The 24,812-nt window shown below is 36.1% G+C and overlaps 1 protein-coding gene across 4 annotated transcripts in view; it reads right to left on the reverse strand.

The window, feature by feature from the left end:
* The window catches only part of LOC115443518 (fatty-acid amide hydrolase 2-A), a 36,565-nt gene extending 11,998 nt beyond the window's left edge, over positions 1-24,567 (reverse strand). The window contains exons 1-4 of one of the 4 annotated variants that reach the window (XM_030168952.2): positions 24,291-24,567; positions 23,192-23,229; positions 6,994-7,162; positions 65-290 (exon numbers count right to left, since the gene is read on the reverse strand). In XM_030168952.2, the coding sequence (XP_030024812.1) occupies positions 65-290; positions 6,994-7,161 (394 nt within the window). In that variant the 5' untranslated portion in view covers position 7,162; positions 23,192-23,229; positions 24,291-24,567. Of the gene's footprint in view, positions 1-64; positions 291-6,993; positions 7,163-11,097; positions 11,231-19,036; positions 19,193-23,191; positions 23,230-24,290 lie in introns of those variants that run through there. The other 3 variants (XM_030168953.2, XM_030168954.2, XM_030168956.2) reach the window with 3 other exon arrangements.
* Between the last annotated feature and the right edge of the window lie 245 nt (positions 24,568-24,812).

The raw sequence follows: 24,812 nt of genomic DNA on the forward strand, positions 1-24,812 counted from the left end.
GAAATTATCATAGCACCTGCCAATAACTATGACAGTTTCATATTTTACATCATACTTCACTGACCTGCTAGCTGACAGCTCTCCTTCACCGTAAACGGCACACCAAGCAGAGGCTTATTCTTCACCAGCTCCTCAAACACCCCATGAGTCTTCGCCTCGTAGATCTGCCGGTCCACCGCCTTGGCTTCGTCCAGCGCGGCCCTGTACCTCTCCTCCACCACCGCGTTGATGTAAGGGTTCACTTCTTTCACGCGGCTTATGTACATGGAGACCAGCTCTTCGCTTGTTATCTGAAAAGGCATCAAAGGTGATGGAGAAACGGGCTAGTGTTACTACATCAGAACTATTTTGTACTGTAAAGGAAATACAAACAATTGCATAATTATTGGGTATTTTGAGAATATTTGATGTTTCAGAGTGACAATGGCAAACATTGGCTAAGCTTAGTATATTGCAATTCAAAGTTCTGAGTGCCTTCCCTGTTCGAAGGTAGGTGTTAAGCTCGACATTGTTGTTTACCTATTTGCTGACTGCGAATTCATATTATGGGCGAATCATATTTTGGAGTTTAAAGTCATATTCTAAAAGGTTTATATTCTCTTCCTTTTTTAATTTCTTTCTGCGTACTCTTTCAAATCCTTGTGGTATTATCACCACGTGGTCGCCATAATCACAGTACCAGGAAGGAAAACCTTCTCGTTTCGGGTCACGATGACAACGCCAGACACGGATTTCAATGAACGAGGGTGATCATATTTTTATCATAAAGGTCGTTGGACTTGATTACCTCACAGTATTACTTGAAGACATTACTTAAGTTTATTAGTTTAAGTACAGTATTGTGACTGTTAAAACAATAAATTATAAACAATAACTGCGTAATAACCATAAGTTCAATAATAAATAAGAAAGTTGCTGGTGGTAGGATATGGGGCATTCCACGTGAAGCGGGCACGAAAAAAAACTCGATGTCTCAGATTTTCGTAATATTTGATTATGTTATACCTGTATATGTCCTCGATCCAGATACAAAATATTATTAAAGTATAAAGCCTGGTAAGCGAGTTAAAGGACTTTGAAGTTTTAACTGGCCGGCTGGTATACGCCACTTCGAATCCAATTATCAAGTTTTTAAATGTTACAATAAAATAAATAAAGCAATGAAATAAATACTTCATTTAATGAGCTTTTTATTGTATTTTTGAAATTGAAAAATGTTTTTTTCTTTGAAAAAATGTGTTTGAAAGTTTCAAACTTGAATTTCACAAAGTTGGCATATTTATATTTTTTTATTTTTTTCTAAAAATAGCTACTATTGTATAGATAATCCCTGCGAAGTTTCATAATGGGCTGAGAAGTAGTTTAGGAGCTAGACCGATTACAGTGCCGAAGCGCGGCGGTCGCCAAAAGAGCGAAGTAGTAAAAACTTTCAATTAAACTAAATACTTTCGATTAGAGTATTTTATCATGTTTTGCATCGCTCTAACGATTCAATTACATCTGATTATAATATAAAAAAATATATTTATATTACTGACTGTGCACAACAACATTTTAAAAGATTTAATTGTATTAACTTGTTATATTTCAAACAGGATTGTGGTAAAGATGCAGAATTTCATTTTCGTGCCACTTCACATGGCAGAAGGGCAATTTGACGGTCTCGGTGGTAACCTAAAACGCCTGGAGACACAGGCTAGTTTACACAACGCATTAAACAAAGCCATCACGATACCCGACCGCTTATACATGTAGGCTAGAACATCAATGCCACAAACTCATATTATTATTACTACTACTATTTATTATTATTATTCATATATATTTTAATGTTTCAAACTTGTATTTCACAAAGTTGGCATATTTATATAATAACTTTTTTCTACTAAAATAGCCAATATTGTATATATATATTATCCTTGCCAAGTTTCAAATGTTGTTGTGCACCGTCAGTAATATAAATATATTTTTTTATATTATAATCAGATGTAATTGAATCGTTAGAGCGATGCAAAACATGATAAAATACTCTAATCGAAAGTATTTCGTTTAATTGAAAGTTTTACTACTTCGCTCTTTCTGGCGACCGCCGCGCTTCGGCACTGTAATCGGTCTAGCTCCTAAACTACTTTTCAGCCCATTATGAAACTTCGCAGGGATTATCTATACAATAGTAGCTATTTTTAGAAAAAAAATAAAAAAAATATAAATATGCCAACTTTGTGAAATTCAAGTTTGAAACTTTCAAACACATTTTTTTCAAAGAAAAAAAAACATTTTTCAATTTCCAAAAATACAATAAAAAAGCTCATTAAATGAAGTATTTATTTCATTGCTTTATTTATTTTATTGTAACATTTAAAAACTTGATAATTGGATTCGAAGTGGCGTATACCAGCCGGCCAGTCAAAACTTCAAAGTCCTTTAACTCGCTTACCAGGCTTTATACTTTAATAATATTTTGTATCTGGATCGAGGACATATACAGGTATAACATAATGAAATATTACGAAAATCTGAGACATCGAGTTTTTTTTCGTGCCCGCTTCACGTGGAATGCCCCATATGTTTTATATCCGCCCGTATAGCGACCACCGTACACGGGGTATTAAAACCCGCCATAGTGGTTCACGTTAGTGTGTCACGTTCCAGGAACAGCCTGTGTATATCCGGTTCTAATAAACAACCCGTATCCCCACTTATAATAAGGTGCAGGGGGTCACTTTACCGGGCACCTATACAAAGAAGAAAAAGACTAAAAAATAATAAATTAATACTTTGAGGTCACAAAGCTTACCATATCTGGGGAACTAGGAAATCTAATGTAAATTAATTCTCCAATTTTTAATTATCTCTATTATACTGAATTCACGGTCATGTATAGGGTTGCCACCCGTACTTTGTAAAAAAACTCCATACATTTAAGCACAATATACTAGTTCAAAATCTCTTATTTACCACGGTTTGATTCCTCTGCGATGATTCATAAGATTTTTATTCGTGAAATGGCAGCAAGTAGATATATAATAAGCCCGATATTTTTTTTTTATTTTATGCATTAATTTCAATTTTATTGTCGATTTCCTCCACGTCAGCTTTCACAGAGAGGGTAAAATGTTGTGTTGAAAAATACCAAATGACAAGACGAAAGAACTAATTCGTCTTTGAATCTAATAATTTTGTCACAAGTAATGTCAAATAATATGTTTATAAGCGAAATAATAAAACAGAATTAATTTGCACTTTTTTTCTACCTTTGATTTACTAATGTACTTTGTTTGCCCAAAAAAGCTGGCATCCTTATTTCTTAAGACATACGTATGCATTTGGATTGAAGGTATATTTGTTTACATCTTGTTTTTTCTTCCTATGGTATAAGACGCAATTCGATATGCAAATTTTGTATCGTACAAAACTTTACGCCTTCACAGATATATGGTCATATAAACGCGATAATTGTGTTAACACGTCTTGAAAAAGTATTTTTAGTAGGTTCTGACGAAAAACCGAACCAATAGAACAAAGTCCCATGTATATCAGTGTGGTGAGCACATTTTGCAAATTTAAAAACGTTAATCTAATAGTTACTTATATTCTTTAAGCCAAAATTAAACATAAAAACTCAGAAATTGAGCCTCAACAGACGCTAGAGGGTCTACTTCGAAAAACGAAATCCGTTGTTTCGAACGACGGACCGCACATTTTATTACTACTAAGTGGTGCGAATCCCATGACGGTTCGACGACGGATCCGATCGGTTCATCGCAATATTTCAGACATGGAATTGGTAAGAACTTATACCATCCCTTTTTAATCTACTATCTGCGAGGATAAAGTTTCATTGCTTTGCTGGAAAAAATATACGGGAAATTGATCCTACCACTAAGGTAAGCTACAGAACGGTGACGGATCCGAAGTAATTTAGTAGTAAAGTAAAATCCATAATTCGTCGTTTCTTCGTTTCGGACCGACGTTTCGACGTTCGTTTTTTGAAGTAGATCCTCTGAATTGTTCCGTCCGTCCTACTGGACTTACACCGGCTCAAATCATAACAATAATTGTTAATATTATCATTTTTATTTTCATTCTTTGAATAACAAGACGAGCTTTCCGTTCGCCTGACGATGAGGAATACACAGTAGAAGCTCCATCCAACACCTTGAATTATTAAGACTGTACTTCTATCTAGCTACAATGACCTTCAAACGGGAACACAACAGTGACTACACACTGCTGCTTGGCGGCAGAAATAGACATTGCGGTGGTACCTTCCCAGGTCTTTCACATGTGAGAGACCTACCACCAATTTAGTGTAGTTGTTTAGATTTGTAAAACCAATCACGCACGCCGAGACACCGACGTCGATATCTGAGGACCTTATTCTAATGATATGGCTTTCCCCAAGGCGTTTTCCTTTACTAAACATAGTAAAACCTTGATACTTGGACTTATCTTAGTGTAATCAGAATTTTCAGATGGTGGGTTAAGTATAGTTAATATGTGGGGAGTTACATTATTTCCAATTTGTTTATCCCCGACGTAAAATGAGTAGTGTTTTCTAGTCATAAAGTAGGCAAGTTTTCTATATATAATACAAGTCAATTTATGAAACATAATTTCTTCTTCAGTCGATTTATTATACCTCACTAAGCTAAGGCAGCTGGCATTTCAGAAAGCTAAATTTCGTTTGCGATATTTCCAGACCGCTATGATTTATGGAGCTACAAGAAAAATGCCATGCCTTAAAGGCCAGTTTCGCATCGACGATTCCTCTATTATTGCGATGTTTAGGAGTGGTGACCAACTTCCATTAATTGCCCCTCTTTTTCTAATACCATCTTCTTTCAAATGCAATATCAAAGAAGATTTGGATTGCAACTGTGGTCTCTCTTATATTGGCCAAACAAAAAGGAATATAGGGATACACGTAAAAGAACATATAGCTGACGTGAAACACCGACGCTCTACGAAGTCATCAGTTGCCGAACACTCTGAAGAAGGCTCCAGTGATTATCTGCGACTAAACAAGTCACAAATCCTTACCAAAGAACACCGATACCAAGCTAAAATATTTTGCAAGACTATTGAAATTAAAATACATCCAAATTTCAATAGAAGATGGTTGGAAGCTTACACAAGCCTGGGATCCAATTCTAAATTTAAATCGGAACCCAAAAGACCGGCTGCTAGACTCCAAGACACTGTGAGCTCATTCTGCGTAGATAGGACCCTCAACACCAATCAAAAAAACGTATTATTGTAAAATGTAGATAGATATTGTAACTTTAACTTTTCGGCCGACCACAGCTCAGTTCCCCCCGTGACCATGAAGGCTGAAAAGTCGTCGAAACGTCAGGAGAAAATGATAATATAAAAAAAGCAATCCAAAAAGTAGTTTTATTAAAATTTTAAATTAAGGAAAACATCGGTAAGTTCTTTTAATTGACAAAAATAACTATAAGTGAATGCACCAGCAGACACTGCTTGCCAATTGCCACGTGCACGGCTCGTTGGGCGGCCGACACACCGCATCGGTGTCAACGACGCGATCGATAACAAGGATGGCAATTAACTATTTGCAAACGGCGCGTCATTGCGCGAATGCTGGGACATGTCGCATGCTAATCACATGCTATTAGGATCGGACTATACAGCAAACTATGTGTTTGTAACGAGGGGCGTTTGGAATTTGGAAATCGATTTCCGTACAGCAATAGCCTTTCAGTTGTTGGGTTAGCACGGTGGGCTTCTGACACCCAGCGTACACGCTTTCTATACCCATGATTCTAGGGTGCTAAGATCAGTATTATCTAGTCAAAGTATGGATGCTTTTTCTTTGGGAGATATGATCATGAGCTATGTTTCGGTTCACAATGTTTACCGTGTGAACAAACAATGCATTTATACTAACAATGCACCCATATAAGAATACATAGCAGCAACTAATAAAAGTAACCGAATTATTTTTTTCGTTTTAAGCCTTTTTACCAGACAAGTTAGCAACCACAGAATACAGTAAAAAAGCCACAAACAGCGGGATTCCGGAAAGTGGATCTTCCACTTAAATCGCACGGCTTCTACTCAGTGAATATTATAATATCCTGGAAAATCATCTGTATGTCAATACATACAGATACATATACACATCATCATGCCTTTATTTCTTTTAATCTGAAGGGTAATCCACCCATGTACACCAGCTATTAATTCCCACGTAATAGGCCAGTTATTAATATTGTCATTTAACATGTTTGTTCAGTTAGTTTTGGCTGGACGCGGCTTATTGCCCACCGCACTCGCATTGCGTGACTTTGCATACTAATCACGCAGTGCTAGTTGTGTCGGCTAATATCTGCTATTGATGCGGTGCTTCTGATGGAACATTGCTGGGAACGGTAAATTTAAACTCTTGTTGAGCAATATTACTTTTAATGAAGTGGCAAACGAGGTGGTTAGTCATCTGGTAATGCATAGTCTGATCAGTAAGATATATGATCCGATTGGCGGTTCCAGTTTTGCTTTTTATTTTAAAGTTAACGTCAGTACAACTAATTATTCGCATTTTACCAACACAGGTGTGAGGTATTTTATATTCCTGGTCAGGTTATACTTGCATCATGGGAGACTATAACGCGAACAATAATTATTATAATTACAGTCTTATACGTGATATCTCCTTTGTGAAGTGGGTGTGTAATGGGAGGTCCTGGGGCCGCTTCGTAGTTTGCGAACACGATTTTAACGAATCCTGGAGCGGCTTCACATTATTCAGACGATTGGTAGTAAAAACTAAGCTAAAGATACATTATGCTTGATAAGTTTTATTAGGTCGATATCACAATACCTATAGAGTAGGTACGGACAAGGGCAAAAAGATTCTTCTTTGATCTAGCGACGCATATAGACTGGATATCAATGTTTGTCATTGACTCCCTGATATTAAGTTGATGACTTTATGAGAGATACTATTTAAAAAAAATAAATAGTACTCACATCACCCGACCGCACCGCCGCCGCCAGCTCTGTGGCGCTCTTCATCAACAGTTCGTTCGTGAGAGGCGGCACTTTTCGGTTGTCTCTCCCCATTAGCCAGAACAGCGGCGCCAGGAGCAGGTTCAGTAGCCGCAGCAGCACCCCTACCAGCCTTACCCCCACCTCCATTCTGGAAAAGTGATTGGAAATTAAAAACACCAATTATTTAATGAAAAGATCAACAAGTCGATTGCTTATTGATAAGTGTCAACACTGCGAAAGCAGTAGCAACGTCTCCCAAAAGTTAAATGACGAAGTTTATAGCATTCCGCAATCAACGTTATCATGAGCCTCTCTCATGTCTGCCTATAGGTACTATAAGTTTTTAGTCAGACCATTCTCGATATTATTTTTCGAAATTAGCATTTCGATTGAAAAGAAATCGTGAATGCTGTCAATTAGAGCCCAATACGGCGAAAGACTCGCGAATCGCACTGTGCGATAAAAACGAGCAGCAGTACCTGCAAGTGCACTAGTTACATATCTTCTTACGCCTCCAGGGACAATGGTGTGATCATATACAATGTACAAAGTTCACAAGAAATCTAAGTATTACTGGTCGGTCATACGGAACGCAAATATTGACCGATCCGCGCGTTAATAGTCAATGTCAACTCATGCCGAGCGCTATTTGAACAAGCGTTTTCAGTTTCCTTGAATTCCGTAATGTATTATGATTTGTGAACATCGCAAACTAAGATTTTTCTCAATGACACAATATTTTATTTTACTGGCACTTGTTATGAGTAATAATAAAGTTACTAACCTGTTGGTCTAGAAGTGAGAACAAAATAACTTGTGAAATCATAAGAATTAAACAAACTTGATATTTAGTTTTACAAGGATGCTAACAAATATTATATCCTGCAAGCTTTTACTGAATGATCACACTGAGCCTTTGCAAAACACAAAAATAAATTATAGCCTGAGTATGCTTAATATCTTCATAATAATGATATTTTTAAATGTCGAATGCTTCCAAACATTACCACTTACATATTCCCGAATGATTCCTCTTTAATATTAGTGTAAATAAACCAACCAGCCGTGACTGCTGACAAGCTAATTGCAAGGGAATTCAATCGCCCTGAAATTTGACAATATTTCCGCCGAACATTCATCGCACTTCATTAATCGCCCGACGTATGTCAGTTGTTAATTTACTGACCGCATTCGCTCCACATAGATAGAGATCGGTTGCAACTCTCCCGAGAGACGCGCGTGACACTATTATCATTCATACGTGCATGTTTTTATAATTAATCTTGTTTCCCTAGGTTACACGCGTTGAACAATATGCTACGAGAGCTCGTTCGATATATGCTTGATTACCGATGGACAAGGATTTTTTTTTCTCAATTTACGTAGTTTAGTCGTATTGCACGATGTAGTTTAATAAGACTGCTTCAAATATCATTCGTAGCAACACAGGGTCCAATGTCAGCGGCGTAGCTAGCAAGAGTGTCATCCAAATGTGAATAACCAATACTCAAAATGGCCACGATGTCTTTCAATTTAAAAGTTATAAAAACAAACTACTTTTCAACTAATGCTTTGCCTGCGGTTGTCGATAATCTTTGTGGAAATGTGCATTTTCCGGCCGCGCGGAACATAATAAACTAGATTTACCTGTAGCTAGCACCCAAGAGAATTTTTCAAAGGAAATTTTCAATTTTCGGGGATGAAAACTGTTTTATATACACAAGACACCTGTTTGGCAAACTTAACCATTTCAATATTGTGGATCAAATATTTTACCTTGCCTTACGCCATTTCTTTATGATGGACCGAATATCTGTTTTCAGTATTTATAGCCATGATTGATGTTTTAATTACGTTCTGCGAAATGATGTATGTAACTAGAGAACAGTACGAGCCATTTTTGTATAATTCCTGATGCTATAAACATTTTTCAGATGATTTGCATCAACACAAAGATATGTTATGGATAATTCGTGTTTTAACTCTACGCACTCTACGATACATTATTAGAATAGAACCTTTAAAGACTTTGTGAAGTGCACGACAGAATCATGCAATAGCTTCATGTGAATTGTTAAATCTACGTATTATAAAAAATCAAGAATCTAATCGTCTGAATTTTCACTGAGTTCAAATTTCTTGGATATCGATCCGATTATGAAAATGTTGGCGCGTTAAAGGTAGCACCAGCTTTTTCTCTAGCAGTTTTTACTCTCTCGGGTCGGGTAGATATATGATATTTGATTTTGGGTTATCCTACTCAATATTGGTAATGGCCTCGTTAAAATTACATAAGCATACAGCTGATTAAATATGAGTGTGTTACTGTAACACTGGAAAAGAAAACGTGTGAAGTAGAATTTCGAGAGCAGCCAATGCAGCATATCACGATCTATACGGCATAATCGGACAATACGTCATTTGTTCGATGCAAGGCATGAATAAGAAGCGAGGCCTCACAGTAGTGACGCGTACGTGACCGCCCTGCGCAAGCACCGAATTAGCCTGGATCAGAACCGACCGGTGTTTGGTTAATAAAAACTAAAATCAACAGATTCGGATGTCGGTCAAGGTTGGCGAAGTGTAGACGTTTACTAAGGCTTTGGTTTTTTCAAAGCCTTTGTCCGGAATCAAAACGGCCCGAGCAGTCAATTATAGCCTATCATTCAAATCCGTGTGACATTAGTGAAGAAATTTTCAGAATTGAATCGGTTATCTATAATGAATAAACTCACTTCGTACTCGTACATTTTCCTGACATTGCACTCGACGATGATGTATCTCCCGACATCGCCGGAGGAGCTATAAAAGTTTATAGATTCCCTACCACCGTTTCTTCGAATTAAAAGTTGGTAATCGGCCGATTCTACTGGGGGCAATGGTCGTGAGCAGTGTTGCTTACTTAGCAAGAGTTCTTACTCCCGCCTCAGGTATTTGCGTACGTTCTCCTCATTACTTTATATGTGCTTTTTGCGTTAAAAAACTGAACATAAGTAAACAGCATTACATTGCTTGTCGATTCAAACCACGTGCTATCTCAGTCCGCATCTCCGCGCATATCGTTATGTCAAACATTGTTAACTGTAGTAAAATATTTATTGCCAACAAATAGATATTACCATAAATCAACGTGGACTTTTGTGAGACAAATGTATTATTTACACACGTAGAACACGCCAGAGCGGCAAATATTTTTTATTGAAATAACTGAACTTAAAGGTAAATAGGTTATTAAATATGTAGCATCTGTTTTTCATCGATAAGCTGACTGATAAAAGGTATACAATTACTACTTTTGCACTGAAGGAAGATAAAATTAAGTTATCCGGAGATAGTCTGTCTCGTGTCTTATAAGAACCCGAAAGTATTTCATAGTTTAGTAAAAAATATATATTGGTGTACTGTTGAGCAAATTTATGAACGTGAAAAAAAAAAGTTCTTATAAAAGTGCGTCTAAATTGCTATGGCCGATGAGATTCTAAAACACTTTGTCCATCTGTAGTCGAAATTTTACGCAAATACATTCAGCGGTAAGTGTTTATTTTCAACAAACTTTATCAAAAACTTTCTCTCTTATTACATGAGACCATGTGGATTATAAGAAGCTGTATAGAGGGCAGATAAACATAAGAGTACTTACATAACATATTCCGGTGCTGTTACGACACAAAATTAGTAATTTTACTTATACATAAAAACACTAACAGGGGCGGATAAAAATAAAAGAAAAAAGTGAAAAGTGATTTACGCGGGCAGTGAAACGTGAGGTTTTGTATTCAATTAGTCTGTGCGAGCTTTTCCATCTAAAAATGATTTTTCTACAGTGAATATTTTCTATTTTTGTTCCGACGCGGCAGAGGCACTAGATTGCACGTGATGTTAAGTGTAATGTCTAAATATGTAGGAAAACGTAAGTTGTATGAGTCCCTCGACAGTAAGGATCTTTTGAAATTAGTGTAGCCGGCGCGGGTAATTTGAAGGCGCTCTAAACTTTGGAGCTTTTTTAGTAAAATTATTTGGTAAGGATGCAAAATTATATACATGAAGTCAATAAAATATTAAATGGTTTCTTTCACAAAATACCTTACTGATTAATGAAATTAGATTCAACATTTATCCTTAGAATTTTTCATACACTCCACATCTTTTAGAATTTTCTAAAACCACAACATGTTAATACAATTCCAATGTCAAAATCAAACAGGAATGGTTGTCTGTTGACGTATGTGATTTATTGCTGACAGAAGTAAATTTACAGCCAATCACTACAAATTGGAAGAAGTAAATTATCTCTATGGATAAGAAAAGTATCGGTGCATGTAATATGCATCTCCATACCAAAGAACGAATAAAAAAACGAACAGGCTGCGTGATGCAAAAGGCAGAACAAGATAAGATGGAATCGATTTACGGAGTAACGAATGATTTATTTCTTACACAAATGCGAAATGATTGCATATTGCAATATTCTTTTCTTTCGAGCCAATGATAATTAAAATTATTTCGTGCCTGTAGGCCTGAATGTCTTGTCTTTGATCCAAGGTACTAGAAGGGGAACCCGATACAACTTATAAGAATTGATATGCATAACTACGATTTCCAAATTGTTCTGATAATAATTAGATTCTACATAAATTCTACATAAAGAGAAGCCGACGGCAATCGGTTTATATGGACCCTTCGTCACTGCATTACACAGAAATTTGTATTAAATGATCGTCTCCGTCTGGCTTTGGATGATGAGCATTAGGTTTGTGTGGTTAGTTTTGATTCAATCCCATTGACTTTGCAATAGTACGAACTGAGGCAACTCATTCGTGCTGGACACAAAACAATCTTACTGGTGCTAGGTCTCTCGTATGTGAGAGTCCGCTAGAGTAGGTATCACCGCAATTTCTGCCGCAAAGCAGCAGTGTGTAGTCACTGTTGCGTTCCAGTTTGAAGAACATTGATATCAGCCCTGTATTATATACTTGCCCACTGCTGAGCACGGGCCTCCTCTACTACTGAGAGGGATTAGGCCTTACTCCACCACGCTGGCCTAGTGCGCATTGGTAGACTTCACACACCTTCGAAATTCCTATAGAGAACTTCTCAGATGTGCAGGTTTCCTCACGATGTTTTCCTTCACCGTTAAAGCGAACGATAAATTCACAAAGAATACACACATGATTTTTAGAAAAGTCAGAGGTGTGTGCCCTTGGGATTTGAACCTGAATACTTTGTAATTCAATGTGTTGGATGGTGTTTCTACTGTTTATGGACGGTCGTATCGTTTTTGTATAAAAAATTCAATTAAATATAGCTGCTCGTCGAAAATTTATAATTAAACGTCATAACACTTTGAACTTACATTAATTATTTGTAATAATAATTTGTTCCATTTTCGCACAAATTGTTTCATTATAGCATTTATAATTATATTGAAATATTAAAGTGACTAATAAAATCTTATATTCTTATAATGTTTATTGAAACAAATTATATGAAGTTCTAACCGGATTTGTATGTAATTTGGCGCAAAGATCGAACATAATATCCCGTAAAAATGAACAGTAAGACATTTTGAGAGTTCATTGAAAGTAGAAATCATTTCTTACCATCAGGTGATCCATTTGCTTGCTATTTGTTTATAATATCTATTACTATTTGCTGGTGTTAGGATATATTTTGTATCCACCCAGATAGCGATCACCATGCACGAGGTTTTAAAACCCGCTATAGTGGCCCACGTGTGTCGCGTTCCGGAATCAGACTGTGCATATACGGTTCCAACAGACCAGCATAATAGGGGACCGGCATATGCTGGATTTTGTACATTATTCTATATGTAATGGTTAATAATACGAAAAAGAAGCACTGCTGCGAAAGCTGCATAACAATTGGTTAAAAAATGAGCGAGTAATTCATATTTAAAATATTGTAACGTGCAGAAGTGGACGCGATGTGGGGATATCGCTTCATCTCTTTTTTTTCGCACGCGTCGTAATTCCCGATGACGTCACATGTGGATATTTCGTCTCTTTTCTGTTTCTTGTTAATTACCCCTTCCACCGAAATTCAAACACTTATAACTTGTTGATTTTTTACCGGATTTTAATAATTCCTTCTGCGTTATAATTTATATTATGTAAATATTTGATAATAGTAAAGAACAAAAATGAGTCCGGTACCCTATTGTGTCGACTGCCGAGGGGTAATCGTCTCTCGTCAGTCGACATTCTATTGGACCCCACTGCACTTACCATCGGGTCCAGTGGGGCCAATTAGCCGTGCAATTATAAAAAAACAGATCTAGCAGTATTCCTATATAACATATTCGATACTACTACAGTCGAACCGGCCGGGCCCCGTCATTGCTTGCTTTAATCATTTGGCAGAACACATTGCGAAATATGACAAACATTTATTTTTATTCACCACGAGTGAAATCTTGTAAGGGACTGTGATTGCGCAACGGCGTGCTTTACTCGAATGTAAAACACTTTTGACACAAATTGTGTGAAAGCAATGACAAATTGCAGTTGCATCGTCAGCGAACTACTATTATTTTTAGGGGACTGAGAGGAAAAGCGGGGGGGGGGGGTTGGATTATATTTAAGCCCCTGTGTGCACTGAGAATCTTACTAATATTATTAGTACAATTTCATTATGACGCGAATATCAAACCTGCAACCTTCAGTAAGCCGTTAAGTCAGTCATCCATCGATCACACGGAACAAAGCCAAGATTTATTACTATTGCGGCTTGTCATTACATTTCCTACAATGTAATATGTATTCAAATTTTATTATTTATTAGATAATAAAAATATTACCTTTGGAGCCTGGGATGAATGAATAGATGCGAAGTAGCACTGCGTAGCGCATACTTAACTGTATTGTATTAAATTGTTGATGAATTCATGTGATCTTCCTAACTCCAGATGAAAATATAAACAGTAAATAACGACGCATTTAAAAAAAAAAAAACATTTCAAAATTCAGACAAAAACGTTCAATATGAATTCACCAAATTACCTCCACAAACGAATCAAGACACAAAGCGGGGGTACATTCGGGCCCCAGTCAAAGTTACCGGCAGACACACCGACGGCCCCCTGAGCCCCGCCTCAGACAGCTGTATGAAGGACGCAACAAGTCCGCAATCGATAAGTCGTCAACCCTACGCCATATAGACCGGGCTGGATTTAGATGAGGAGGTATTTATGATTGGAGCTACACCCGAGGGACGACTGAAAGGTAAATATTCATTAATACGAAGGCCGAATACAGGATAATTGGTTTGGATAAGTAGGTGGTTTTGTATATAAATAAATTTAAGGTAAAAGGCGGAGATGGATAACATAAAATATCTACACGTAAGAGGCGGGTAAATATGTTAATTTTCGACTTGAGAATTCGTGGGTTGAAATAAATAAGGAAGCTGGGATTCTACAACATTGGGTAACGAACAAATATATTTAAACCACAAGGGTATTTTCCAATATGTCGAATCGACACTACTCTAGCTTTTCTGGATCGTGAGTCCGGGGCCCATACTGCTGATCTAAGCCCGGCCCTCGGCTCAGTCTGCGCGCACACAATGCAGACACATTTCATGTTTACCATCAAAGGCTTTCACCTTTGCCCCTTTGCATTTCGATAGGAAGCGCCAAGCGAGAGCTTTGCAGCGAAAGTTAAATCAAGTTTATGTAGCAGCGAAACACGTCGCTCGCACAAAGCGATAACAAATGAGGCGGTGATCGATAGAGTTCTTTATGATACTTTATAGGTAGAGGTTTATCGAGAGAATCATAAAATGAGTTAGCTAATGAGATTGCGCTTAGTTTAACTCTATCGATGGTAGCGAGTAATAGTAGCTGGTATATAATGACTGCTTCGGTGGCGTAGTTGTACTGCATGCGTGGTACGACAGCGCTCTGAGGTCCTGGGTTCGAATCCCGGGTCGGGCCAAAGTGATATTTGGGTTTTTTTGCTCAGTATCAGCCCGGATTCTGGAATTTGTGGCCGATTTGACGATAGGCTCACCCCCTATCACAACATGGGACGGAACACACTTGGCAAATAGTGGGTGCCCTGGTTGCACCTCTGCATACCCCTTCGGAGATAAATGCGTGATGTTGTGTATTGTGTGTGTGTGTGTGTGTATGTGTGTGTAATTTTATATAAATTTATTTTATTTATTTACAAACTTTATATACAGATAAGTATATAGGCGGGCTTAATGCCAGAGGCATTTTCTACCAGTCGACCTTAGGGTGGTGCAGAGATAAACAAGTAATATTAGTATTTTAAGTAGAATTAAGTCTCTGTAAGTGTATTTTTTCAATAAACGTCGTATTTTTTATAGCAATAGGCAAGTATACTAATAAGTTGGTCGGCTGATGTTAATTAAATTTTACCGCATATTAACACCAACGACACCTGAAGTATCATCAAAGTATTGCTGGCCTTAAAAGAAAATAACCTATTCTTTTTCACGTTCATGGCTGCACGAGATGAGAATCTTTGCGTTCCTCGCTCATAAAAATTGATTGTATTATGAATATACATAGGTTATGTTCGTTGTTCCGGCTCGAGCAGGGATATTAAGATTTTATGCTTAGTATCAGCCTGAAGTCTGGAATTTGTTATAGCGATAGGTTCACCCCCATCACATTCTGGGACGGAATACGTATGATGAAAAGTTAATGCCTTACTTGCTCCTCTGCCTAATCCCTTAGGATAAATGCGTGATGTATGTTGTCTTAGTTATAAAAACTGGAAGAGTTAAAAATGTAATTACAATACGCATGCGTGAAAATATAATAAAAATGTGCAAGAAGACTTATTGTTCAAATTCGTAAAATGGCGACCGTGTGAAAAATCCAAAGAATTGACAACGTAACTTCATTAAATTTATAATTGATTGTAAAAACATTTTAATGACGAGGGCATGTCTGAATACCTACCGTGACTGATTTAAGCTTTTACACTACTAAACTACCAATACTTTTGCACCATAAACTACTACATTATACTGTGGCGTATGCGATATTAGAACTCAAACCTTATAAACTAGCCAAAGGCGCGGTAGAAACACGCTGTAGACATATTTTATCTACAACATGCTTCACCAACACAGCGTCATGGAAACCAACAACAATCAGTTATGGGTGTTAGTGGGCAGTGGAGAGAGTCGAAATAAAATCATTTTTCGGATTTTATCGCGGTTATTTATATTTCAGTTTTCTCCCGAGGTTTTGAAGACACGCCTTCATGGTGATAGGGCGGACTAAAATATAAAAATAACCAAAAATTAAACCGCCTTCAAAAACCAAAACAATATTTTACATAACAGGTATATTTTGTTACCAATTATGGAATCGGTGATTAATTAAAATAAAATTATCTTCATACATTTGTTAATTTATTTAACTAGCTTGCCCAGTGTTTTTTTAATTAAATCGAATACTACGCACATACGCAATTAGGTCACGGTGGTCACGGTCAACACTGGCGACGTGCGAGCTGGTAAGCGAAGAGTTGGCGGCGGCGGACCGCGCGGGTTGCGGAGGAGCAGATGGCCTCATGGGGGTTGTAGGTAGGTAGAGAAGATCGGGATCGGCGCGGGCGCCTGCATCAGCCGAAGTGCGGGTCAACGGGGCAGCGGGGTGGTGGGACTGTGAGGCCCAAGCGTCTGATATTTTCGAGCCTTTCTTATCGTATGTTTTGGATGTGTGCGAGCGTAAATCAAAATTAGATACCTATCGCTAAGGATATTTATGAATAACTTGTAGTAAATCTAACTCGGTAGTAATATTTAATATAACTCCAATTCGATTCATAAATGTCCGAGTTATGCAAACATAAAAAATAAATACATAACGATTGATAACCTTCCCTTTTTTGAAGTCGGTTAATTGTGTTTTACTCCCTGACATTCATATAAACACAAGTAATCATTATACAGTCGAGATTATTTAAGGTGACCCTCTGCGACATCAAGATGTCACAATGAGATAGTAATAAGTAATACCCCTGGGATCCGGCCTATTCATGACCTATGCAACTACCGTTGGCTATTAGCTCTACCATTGGAAAATATACTGTTTTCTCATGTATATTACGTGTAATATAGAAATGTAGTTATGTCCGCGCTGACCCTTACGCCCATCATCATTTGATGATCATATCAGTGAAATTGCTAAGACCTCAGACGAACAAAAGGACGAACTTCTTAACAAAGACAATCATACAATTGAGTACATCAGCACCAAATCTAATGTCACGTAATAACTATAAAATAAATATGTAGATCCCGGACCGGACAAAAATACTTGACAGGCGATAACCTTTATGTGAACTGATTAAAACATATACAATAACTCATTGTTTGGTGTTGATAATGTGAAATTGAACATAAGAAAAATAAATCTGCAGATATTTTTATAACAATGCTACAAAATAAAATATAATGTTGATGCCCAGTAAAATGCCCAAAGTAGAGCCTTTTCAGAGCATCTTTACCGTCGCATGGTGAAGGAAATCTGGCAGCTCCATCAGCCCGCGTTAGATTAGCAGGGTTGGTTATAAAAACCTCTCCTCTTAGTTGAGTGACTTAGATTTTGATAACACAATTCTCGCATTTTTTTAGGAATCAAACGAGACTAACCCCCTTATTTATAAACGTTTTTTATCTAACGACCGAGTAAGGCTGTGATAACAAGTCTGTTTCCCAGTGCTGACGGCATGGCAGTCTTCGCAGTGCGTAGACGTAGGGCCGTTGTGATTGGCTAATATTGAAATACAACAATAATAACCAATCACAACGGCCCTATGTCTATTTCTCGGTGCCGTTGGGCACTGAGAAACAGGCTTGTTATCGCAGCTTTACTCCGTCCTTAGATAAAAAACGTTTATGAATAAGGGGGTTATTGTCTATGACAGTGTTAATTCGTATGACGTCCGAGTTCCGTTATATTGTGAAATTACCGTGGAATGATATTCCATATTATGCCAATTGCTATTGTATTAAACGCGATGCAGTGGATTACATGCTTGTTACAGACTGTCAAAATAACTGTGGCGTATTGAAATGAAATATATGTAGTACGTTTTAGGTACGTTATAAAGCCGTTTCGTGTGGTTAACCACGCTAGTATGAGGAAATAATGTTCCTATTAAAAAATCTATCACTTAGAAATAGACTACTGCCAAGAATAGGCCTGCCTGCCATACCATAGGAATCTTTTCCACAGACTGAGTAAGAGACGGCTGTTTTACAATAAATGCTGTTCAAGTATTAAGTAAATTAAGTTAGAATCCACATCCATTCAAAGCATTATTTATGAACACTGCTACAAGTATGAAAGCTCGTCAGCTTGAAACGAAACCGTGCCGTCATAAAATAACTGAAATATTGAGTAAAATTTATATACCGTTTGCATATTCTTTTAATAAATTATACTACGCCACAGTTTGTAAACATATTCCAAATTCAATGTCAATGGCTAACCTGAGTTTACTTAAAATGTTAACAAGCGACCAACGCATTCGCCTCTAGGAGCAATTTAAGGCAATTTTTTATTACATCACATCTTCAATGGAATATTTTTGTTCTTCTATTTTTATATCTTGTCCGTATCATGAATTCCGTACGATGTAGTGGCGGAGGGTGTCATTTCGAAAGGGAATCCTCCACAACATTTATCTAGGTACTAATACACATCAATGCAGTCTGCTAATCGTTCTAATGATAATTATTACACAAATTACGAAAGGGAAGAAGCAGGAATAGAGTTATATGGACCCTTCCCTTCTAATACGATGTTAAATAAATAGTGTAATTTATAATTCACTAAGATTAAAATGAGAATATTTATAAGAACTGCATTTCACAAATTAACATTACCAAAAAATATTTACTTCTGAATATTTTGTCTAACTGGCTGACTCAAAAAATCCACAAAACAGTCAAATCAAAACCTTATTAAATGTCAAAATCTAAGCATTTTCATACTGATATTTCGTGTACTTACATTTAATTTTTAAATGAATAACAACACTAAAATTCCAGTTAATTCACTCATACAAATTACAAACAGCGTAAATTTTGTCGCACGCGCGGGAAAACGAACCTACTAACGCGACGCAAGTATTCAGTGTAGCGTCGCGACGCGGACTAACGTTCGTAGCTTTGTCGTACGTAGGGGAATCTCGTAGACCCATTGTGACACGTATGTGAGGATTAAGGAGTGCCTAGACGTAGTGGCAATATATATAGCACAATACTGACTATGGAACCTATCATTCTTAAAAGTAACACCTTAGGAATCAGTTAAGGAAGCGTTTTGACTATTTAGTTCCAACTGTTAAGGCTGTCCTGTACCATTGTTATTAATTGAGATGCAGACAGTTATGTTTGCTGCAGGCTCGACTAAGTTGATAACACTATCTCACAGAAATGAACATGGAGTGATCTGTTCTTTCATTTCGTACAGTCTCAAGATTACCATCCAATAATCTATAGCGGTTTCCCTATTTTCTGATTCTATTCTTACATATTTGTTTTAAGATCGGTAAGGCGGCTAGAATATTCCTGCTGTAGACTCATTTTCTGAGATTTTTATGTGGACTGTCACCTTATAGTAATGTCCAACGCATTTACCACAGGGCGAGAGACGACACAACATTTCAAAATTGAGTAACCACCGATTATTTCGTACCACTCTGTTTATCTAATAATTTGTTCTTACAACTCCAAAATTAATTTTCCTTTATGTAAATAACATTATAATGTAAATTAACTGCTCACCCATGATGACTATATACTATCTAAGCTAAGAAGTAGCTGGTCTCTATTATCGTGTTGGAAATAATATGATTAAGATCACAATATACCCAAAGTGCCACTTATGTCAACAAATGTAAAGACGGCAAAATTACAGGGTAGTGTAATGAAAAGTTATGCATACGCAAATTCCTTCAAACTTTTTCATACTGAATACAAAGCTGTTTTATTAATATCTTTAAGACTCTTCAAGTGTCCAATATCTTTAATTCTTTGTATAAAAATTACGAAAAAGTAATATATCTATTTTGAACTTTAAGTTTCAATGTAATGTACGGGCCTGTGTTCTGCAAACTAGACTCTTGAGTATAAGATGTTTACGAGAATTCAACTTATGTCTCAGGACGAGCGCAGTGCAGTGCTTTTAATCCAAACTTCTGAAAGGTCAATACCTTAATACCAATGCGTCTGGGTCGTCATGCTCACCATGAGGCTTGTAGCGGTGGTCATTAGGATGGTTACCCCCGGGTACTTTTTACAGGATCATCGCTGTAAATACTCGTCACATACAATGTTAAAAAAAATCAGGACAAAACGCCTAGAAATTTATCCGTCACGTCACGTCCAGAGCGGTGCAATTTTTAATTTTCCATGTAAATATGAAACGTGACCGGCGAGGCCCCGTGGAAGCTCGTCGGGCGAGACGATGTTTGCCCAATGTAGGAGATAGATCATGCGTGAGGCTGTATACACATAACTGGACGACTGATGTTTGCTTTACACGAATTGGTTTTACTGGACGGAATATCTGGCCATCGATAACACGTTTCTATACCGTTATACTGCTGAAGGAACCAATTAAAAATAAACACACATCACGCTTTTATCCCCTAAGAGGTAGGCAAATTTCACAATGTGTGTTCTGTCCCAAAATGTGATCGCAGGCGCGCCGATTGGTCACAAATTTCACTTTGGGATGATACTGTACTAATCAGAATAAGTTTATTTGACATGTTCAGTTAATTCGCGGGATTGATCTGAAGATAAAGTTCGATGTCGTTTATTTTGTTAGAAAATATAGTGACAAAGATAGTTACTTTGCTCTGACCGAATACACAAAAATATTTGTGTAGTGACCTGACCCTCTACGATAGTGTAGTTCAGTACATTACTTCAAACACCTTTGGCCTTCTGTATAGCAAAACATTATTTTCAAATGTTTAACATGACGTGAACAGAATACTTGTACGACCTTGCTGAAGCATTCAGAGGTGTCACGTCGCATTATTCCGTCCTCGGATTGAACCGTCACAGACTAAATAAAAGGAGCCTTACTGGTTGGCAGCGTATTCGATTATTCCATATATTTGTTAAACATCGCGTACAGAATGATCCTTGAATTTGATGTTGTTCATTATTTTTTGTTCATCTTTAAGGCTATATTAGTATGTATTTTTGTGTTATCCAACAATTTCACACTATCTTGTGAACAGGTAAAACACACATCGCTCAGATACGAGGAGTGACCTCTAATAATAATCATGTTTACGGTGTTGATGAATATAGACAATCTGAGAAATTATTAGTTTTACTCTTTTGATTTGTTCTTTACTAATTCTAGCTGATAATTTATATTTTGGTTTTCTTTCGACATTTGTTAATGGATCATCGCATAAGCGCTTTATTAGTCACAGTTTGTGCTGTAAATCTTAACATTTGTAACACTTCAGATGCTAATGAACATGTAAATTTTGGAGACGCTATAATAATTATTATTATTAGTCTTCCGCCAGCGTGAAAGCCTTTTTTGTGTATCCAATGTAAACTTTTCAGAAATAAAAATTATTGTTGGTAATCCAGGATTTGTATAGAAAACCAATTTAACGGCTTCTGCTTATTACGATCTTCAATAAGACCTGAGAAGTTTTCCTATAAGAATTTCGAAGGTAACTATGTATATTCTGCTCGAATGAAGGCAATGTAGAGCACGTATTTCCTTGCTTAATTAGCAGGACTCTCGTTCATGCGCTTTTGAATCGATAATCAGATCTAACAACCAGACCATCCTTCCACAAAATACTACACATAATTTCCCCAACTCTATACGTTCTCTTCTCGACTTGATTCTCGTATCTTGGTATTCTAACATCACCAAGCACGGTTAGTGTGCGATTGACGCTTTCTCCTTTCATGACTTGATCTTACTCTCTAACAAAATTCGTCCGCCTAAATTAAAGGCCAAATACGAATCAGGATCCTTTTTAATCAATAATGATTAGAAAGGATCTTAACAGATATAATATCTGTATCAATAGAAAATAATTCAATAAAGGATATGAAATACCAGACGCTGTAGACAAAAGACTGATCACGGCGCAATACTGAAATCAACAACGGGCATTGGTAAAATATTTATCAAACGAATTGCGATGACGCCCGCCTCCCATCGCTTTGTCAGGTAACACCCCAGCTTCACCCTTCCACCCCCAAAGGTATTCCTGGAGCGTTGCACTCGCGAGAATAGAATGTCACGTGACCGGCGAAATTTTCTTTTTTCGCGGAGGCGTCTGATATAAAAGTGGGTAGATCTCCTGTTATAAAACCTTACAGCTGTCACTTATATTTTGTGACACGTACGTTCTTCATCTCGTCTAAAGATGTCTTGATATAATTTGCAAATGAATTCGTTTTTTATTATGCTTGAAGTGAGATAACATAGGTGTCAGATAAGTTATATGCTTTATTTTCAATTATCTTACTCAAAATAAAATCATTCACTTACTCACGATTTAGTTGCACAGGAAACATAGTGTTCTAGGATAATTTTAGATAAAAAAGCCTCCAATAAGGTAAATTTACTCTTTCAATAATATTAGCTGAGGCCATTTCATGTCACACATATTATTTAAAATTCATCTTCAATTCAAGAATCAAAACATATTTTCCTCACAAATATAATTTATAATTAAACCCTACAATTTTTTATATATATTTTTAAGGAATAATTAATAAATGAGGATGTTAAGAAGCCATTAAATCGTTGCTATTATGTAAATAAAATCATTTCAGCATTAAACATAGTGGTTGGTTGCAATGTTGTGGACACAGCTGGACTTATAGTAAAAAGAGCCATTTATCTTTCTTACCCGCAATTTATAAGTAAAACAAAAAAAAATCTTTTTTGCACACAAATATATCAATTTAAAGAAAAAGAAAATATAAAAAAATCAATTAATACAACTGTTGGTCTTATCACTGTAGGTAATATCTTCTGTGTACCACAATGGGATGGATATAAGAAAAAAAGAAAGAGAGAAAACTCCATGTTAATCAGTGTTATTACTGAAAACTGAACATATAAAGAAAAAAAAAACAAAAGATAATAAAATAAAAAAGAACTTACACAAAAGAAAATATTTTCTTCTAAATCCATTTTGTGACCTGTGGATACAAAAAGAAAAAAATAACAAATAAAAAATCTAAATACATTATTTAGAAACTAATTGTGGTAGGATAATATACAAAATATGAAACAAATAGTACAAATAACTATGTAACTAAACCATAACAAAACAAAGAGATATAAAAGTTATTGTAATAATTATTAATAATTGAAAATATTTTAAAACTAACTAATAGATTTTCTATCTACCTACTGATATTATGTTTTTTTTTGTGATTTGATATATAAATATGAAAAATATCATTATCATTATTAAGGCACACCCCCTTACTCTAAGAAAATTTAATTCAATTTTAGGCCTCTTTGAACATTTATGATGTGCACTTTAAGAGGTGCATTAATCAGCAATTTTAGTGGCTATACTATGCTACGAAATTAATGAAACAATATTCACATTATAATATAATTTAAACATACAAAGAAAAGATAACATAGGTACTGAGAAGTATAATGTAAATTTTTTCTGCATTATAAATTTCGAATAGATAGCTTGCAAGAATTTATAATATATTTAGCATGCTGTTTTGCTGTGGGCATCATCTTAGGAAAATCTTGTAGTTGTGAGTCACACACTAGACTGGATATACCACACCCTGCATTGCTTTGGCTTATAATTTAATGAAATAAGTATCTTTAAAAAATAAATGTTTTATTTTTACTTATTTGTACCGAACAGGAGACCTAGTTCTTTACTGAATTTTAATGAATGTGATGATGAGCCCTTAATTGTTATCAGTCCCAATCTGAGGATTCGCTTTATTTTGTATGTTATAAAGAAAATTACACAAACCGCACATTTTTTTTAAGCAAGACTGCAATCTTGAATTTTATTTTATTTATAAAGTATGTAGAATAATTCAATATTCAGCTTATGAAAGGTAGAGAACAGTTTAAGTATATTTTTAACTATTCGTGTTCGAATTTTAAATTAATCCGATATCGCAAGTTGAATGGCTACCTACTTTTAGGAGTGTTCAAAACATGAGTACATTAAATATTCTTATAAAATTAAAGCTTAAAAAAAATTATTGCTACTCACGTTTCTGGTTTTTATAGAGTCCTCCAAGAATATTTTTCACGAAAAAGGCGTAATCTATACAACTTTTCTTTATATTTCACCGCACTCGGCAATCAAACATACTATTTATCCACTAGATTTCTACGTAAAACACATGTCTATCTAAAAACATTATCACTAAATACACAGTTCCTAGTGTACCCACAATAATTAACCATGATATTATAAACAATATCCATTTTATTTGAATTTATTATTTTCCGAAACTCGAAGCAAAGATGACAATTTATTTGACGGCGATTTTTACTTCTTCTTTCGAAAATACAAAGGTTACAGCCATACAGCCTACGTGACAATATAGAATGGCAAATCTTATCGAAAATTTATTTTCGTTTCATATACATAACTATTATTGTAGAGCTTGTTAGCAAGTCTATAATAACAAAAAACAGCCTATTATATTTCATTACCATCTAGGATGCGTATTATCTACACTAAAATCGAATGCGGACAAAAAAGCTATTTGTCATCTATGGACTTCGT

This window comes from Manduca sexta, chromosome 20 (genome assembly GCF_014839805.1).
Source record: "Manduca sexta isolate Smith_Timp_Sample1 chromosome 20, JHU_Msex_v1.0, whole genome shotgun sequence".
In the NCBI taxonomy this organism is placed as follows: domain Eukaryota; kingdom Metazoa; phylum Arthropoda; class Insecta; order Lepidoptera; family Sphingidae; genus Manduca; species Manduca sexta.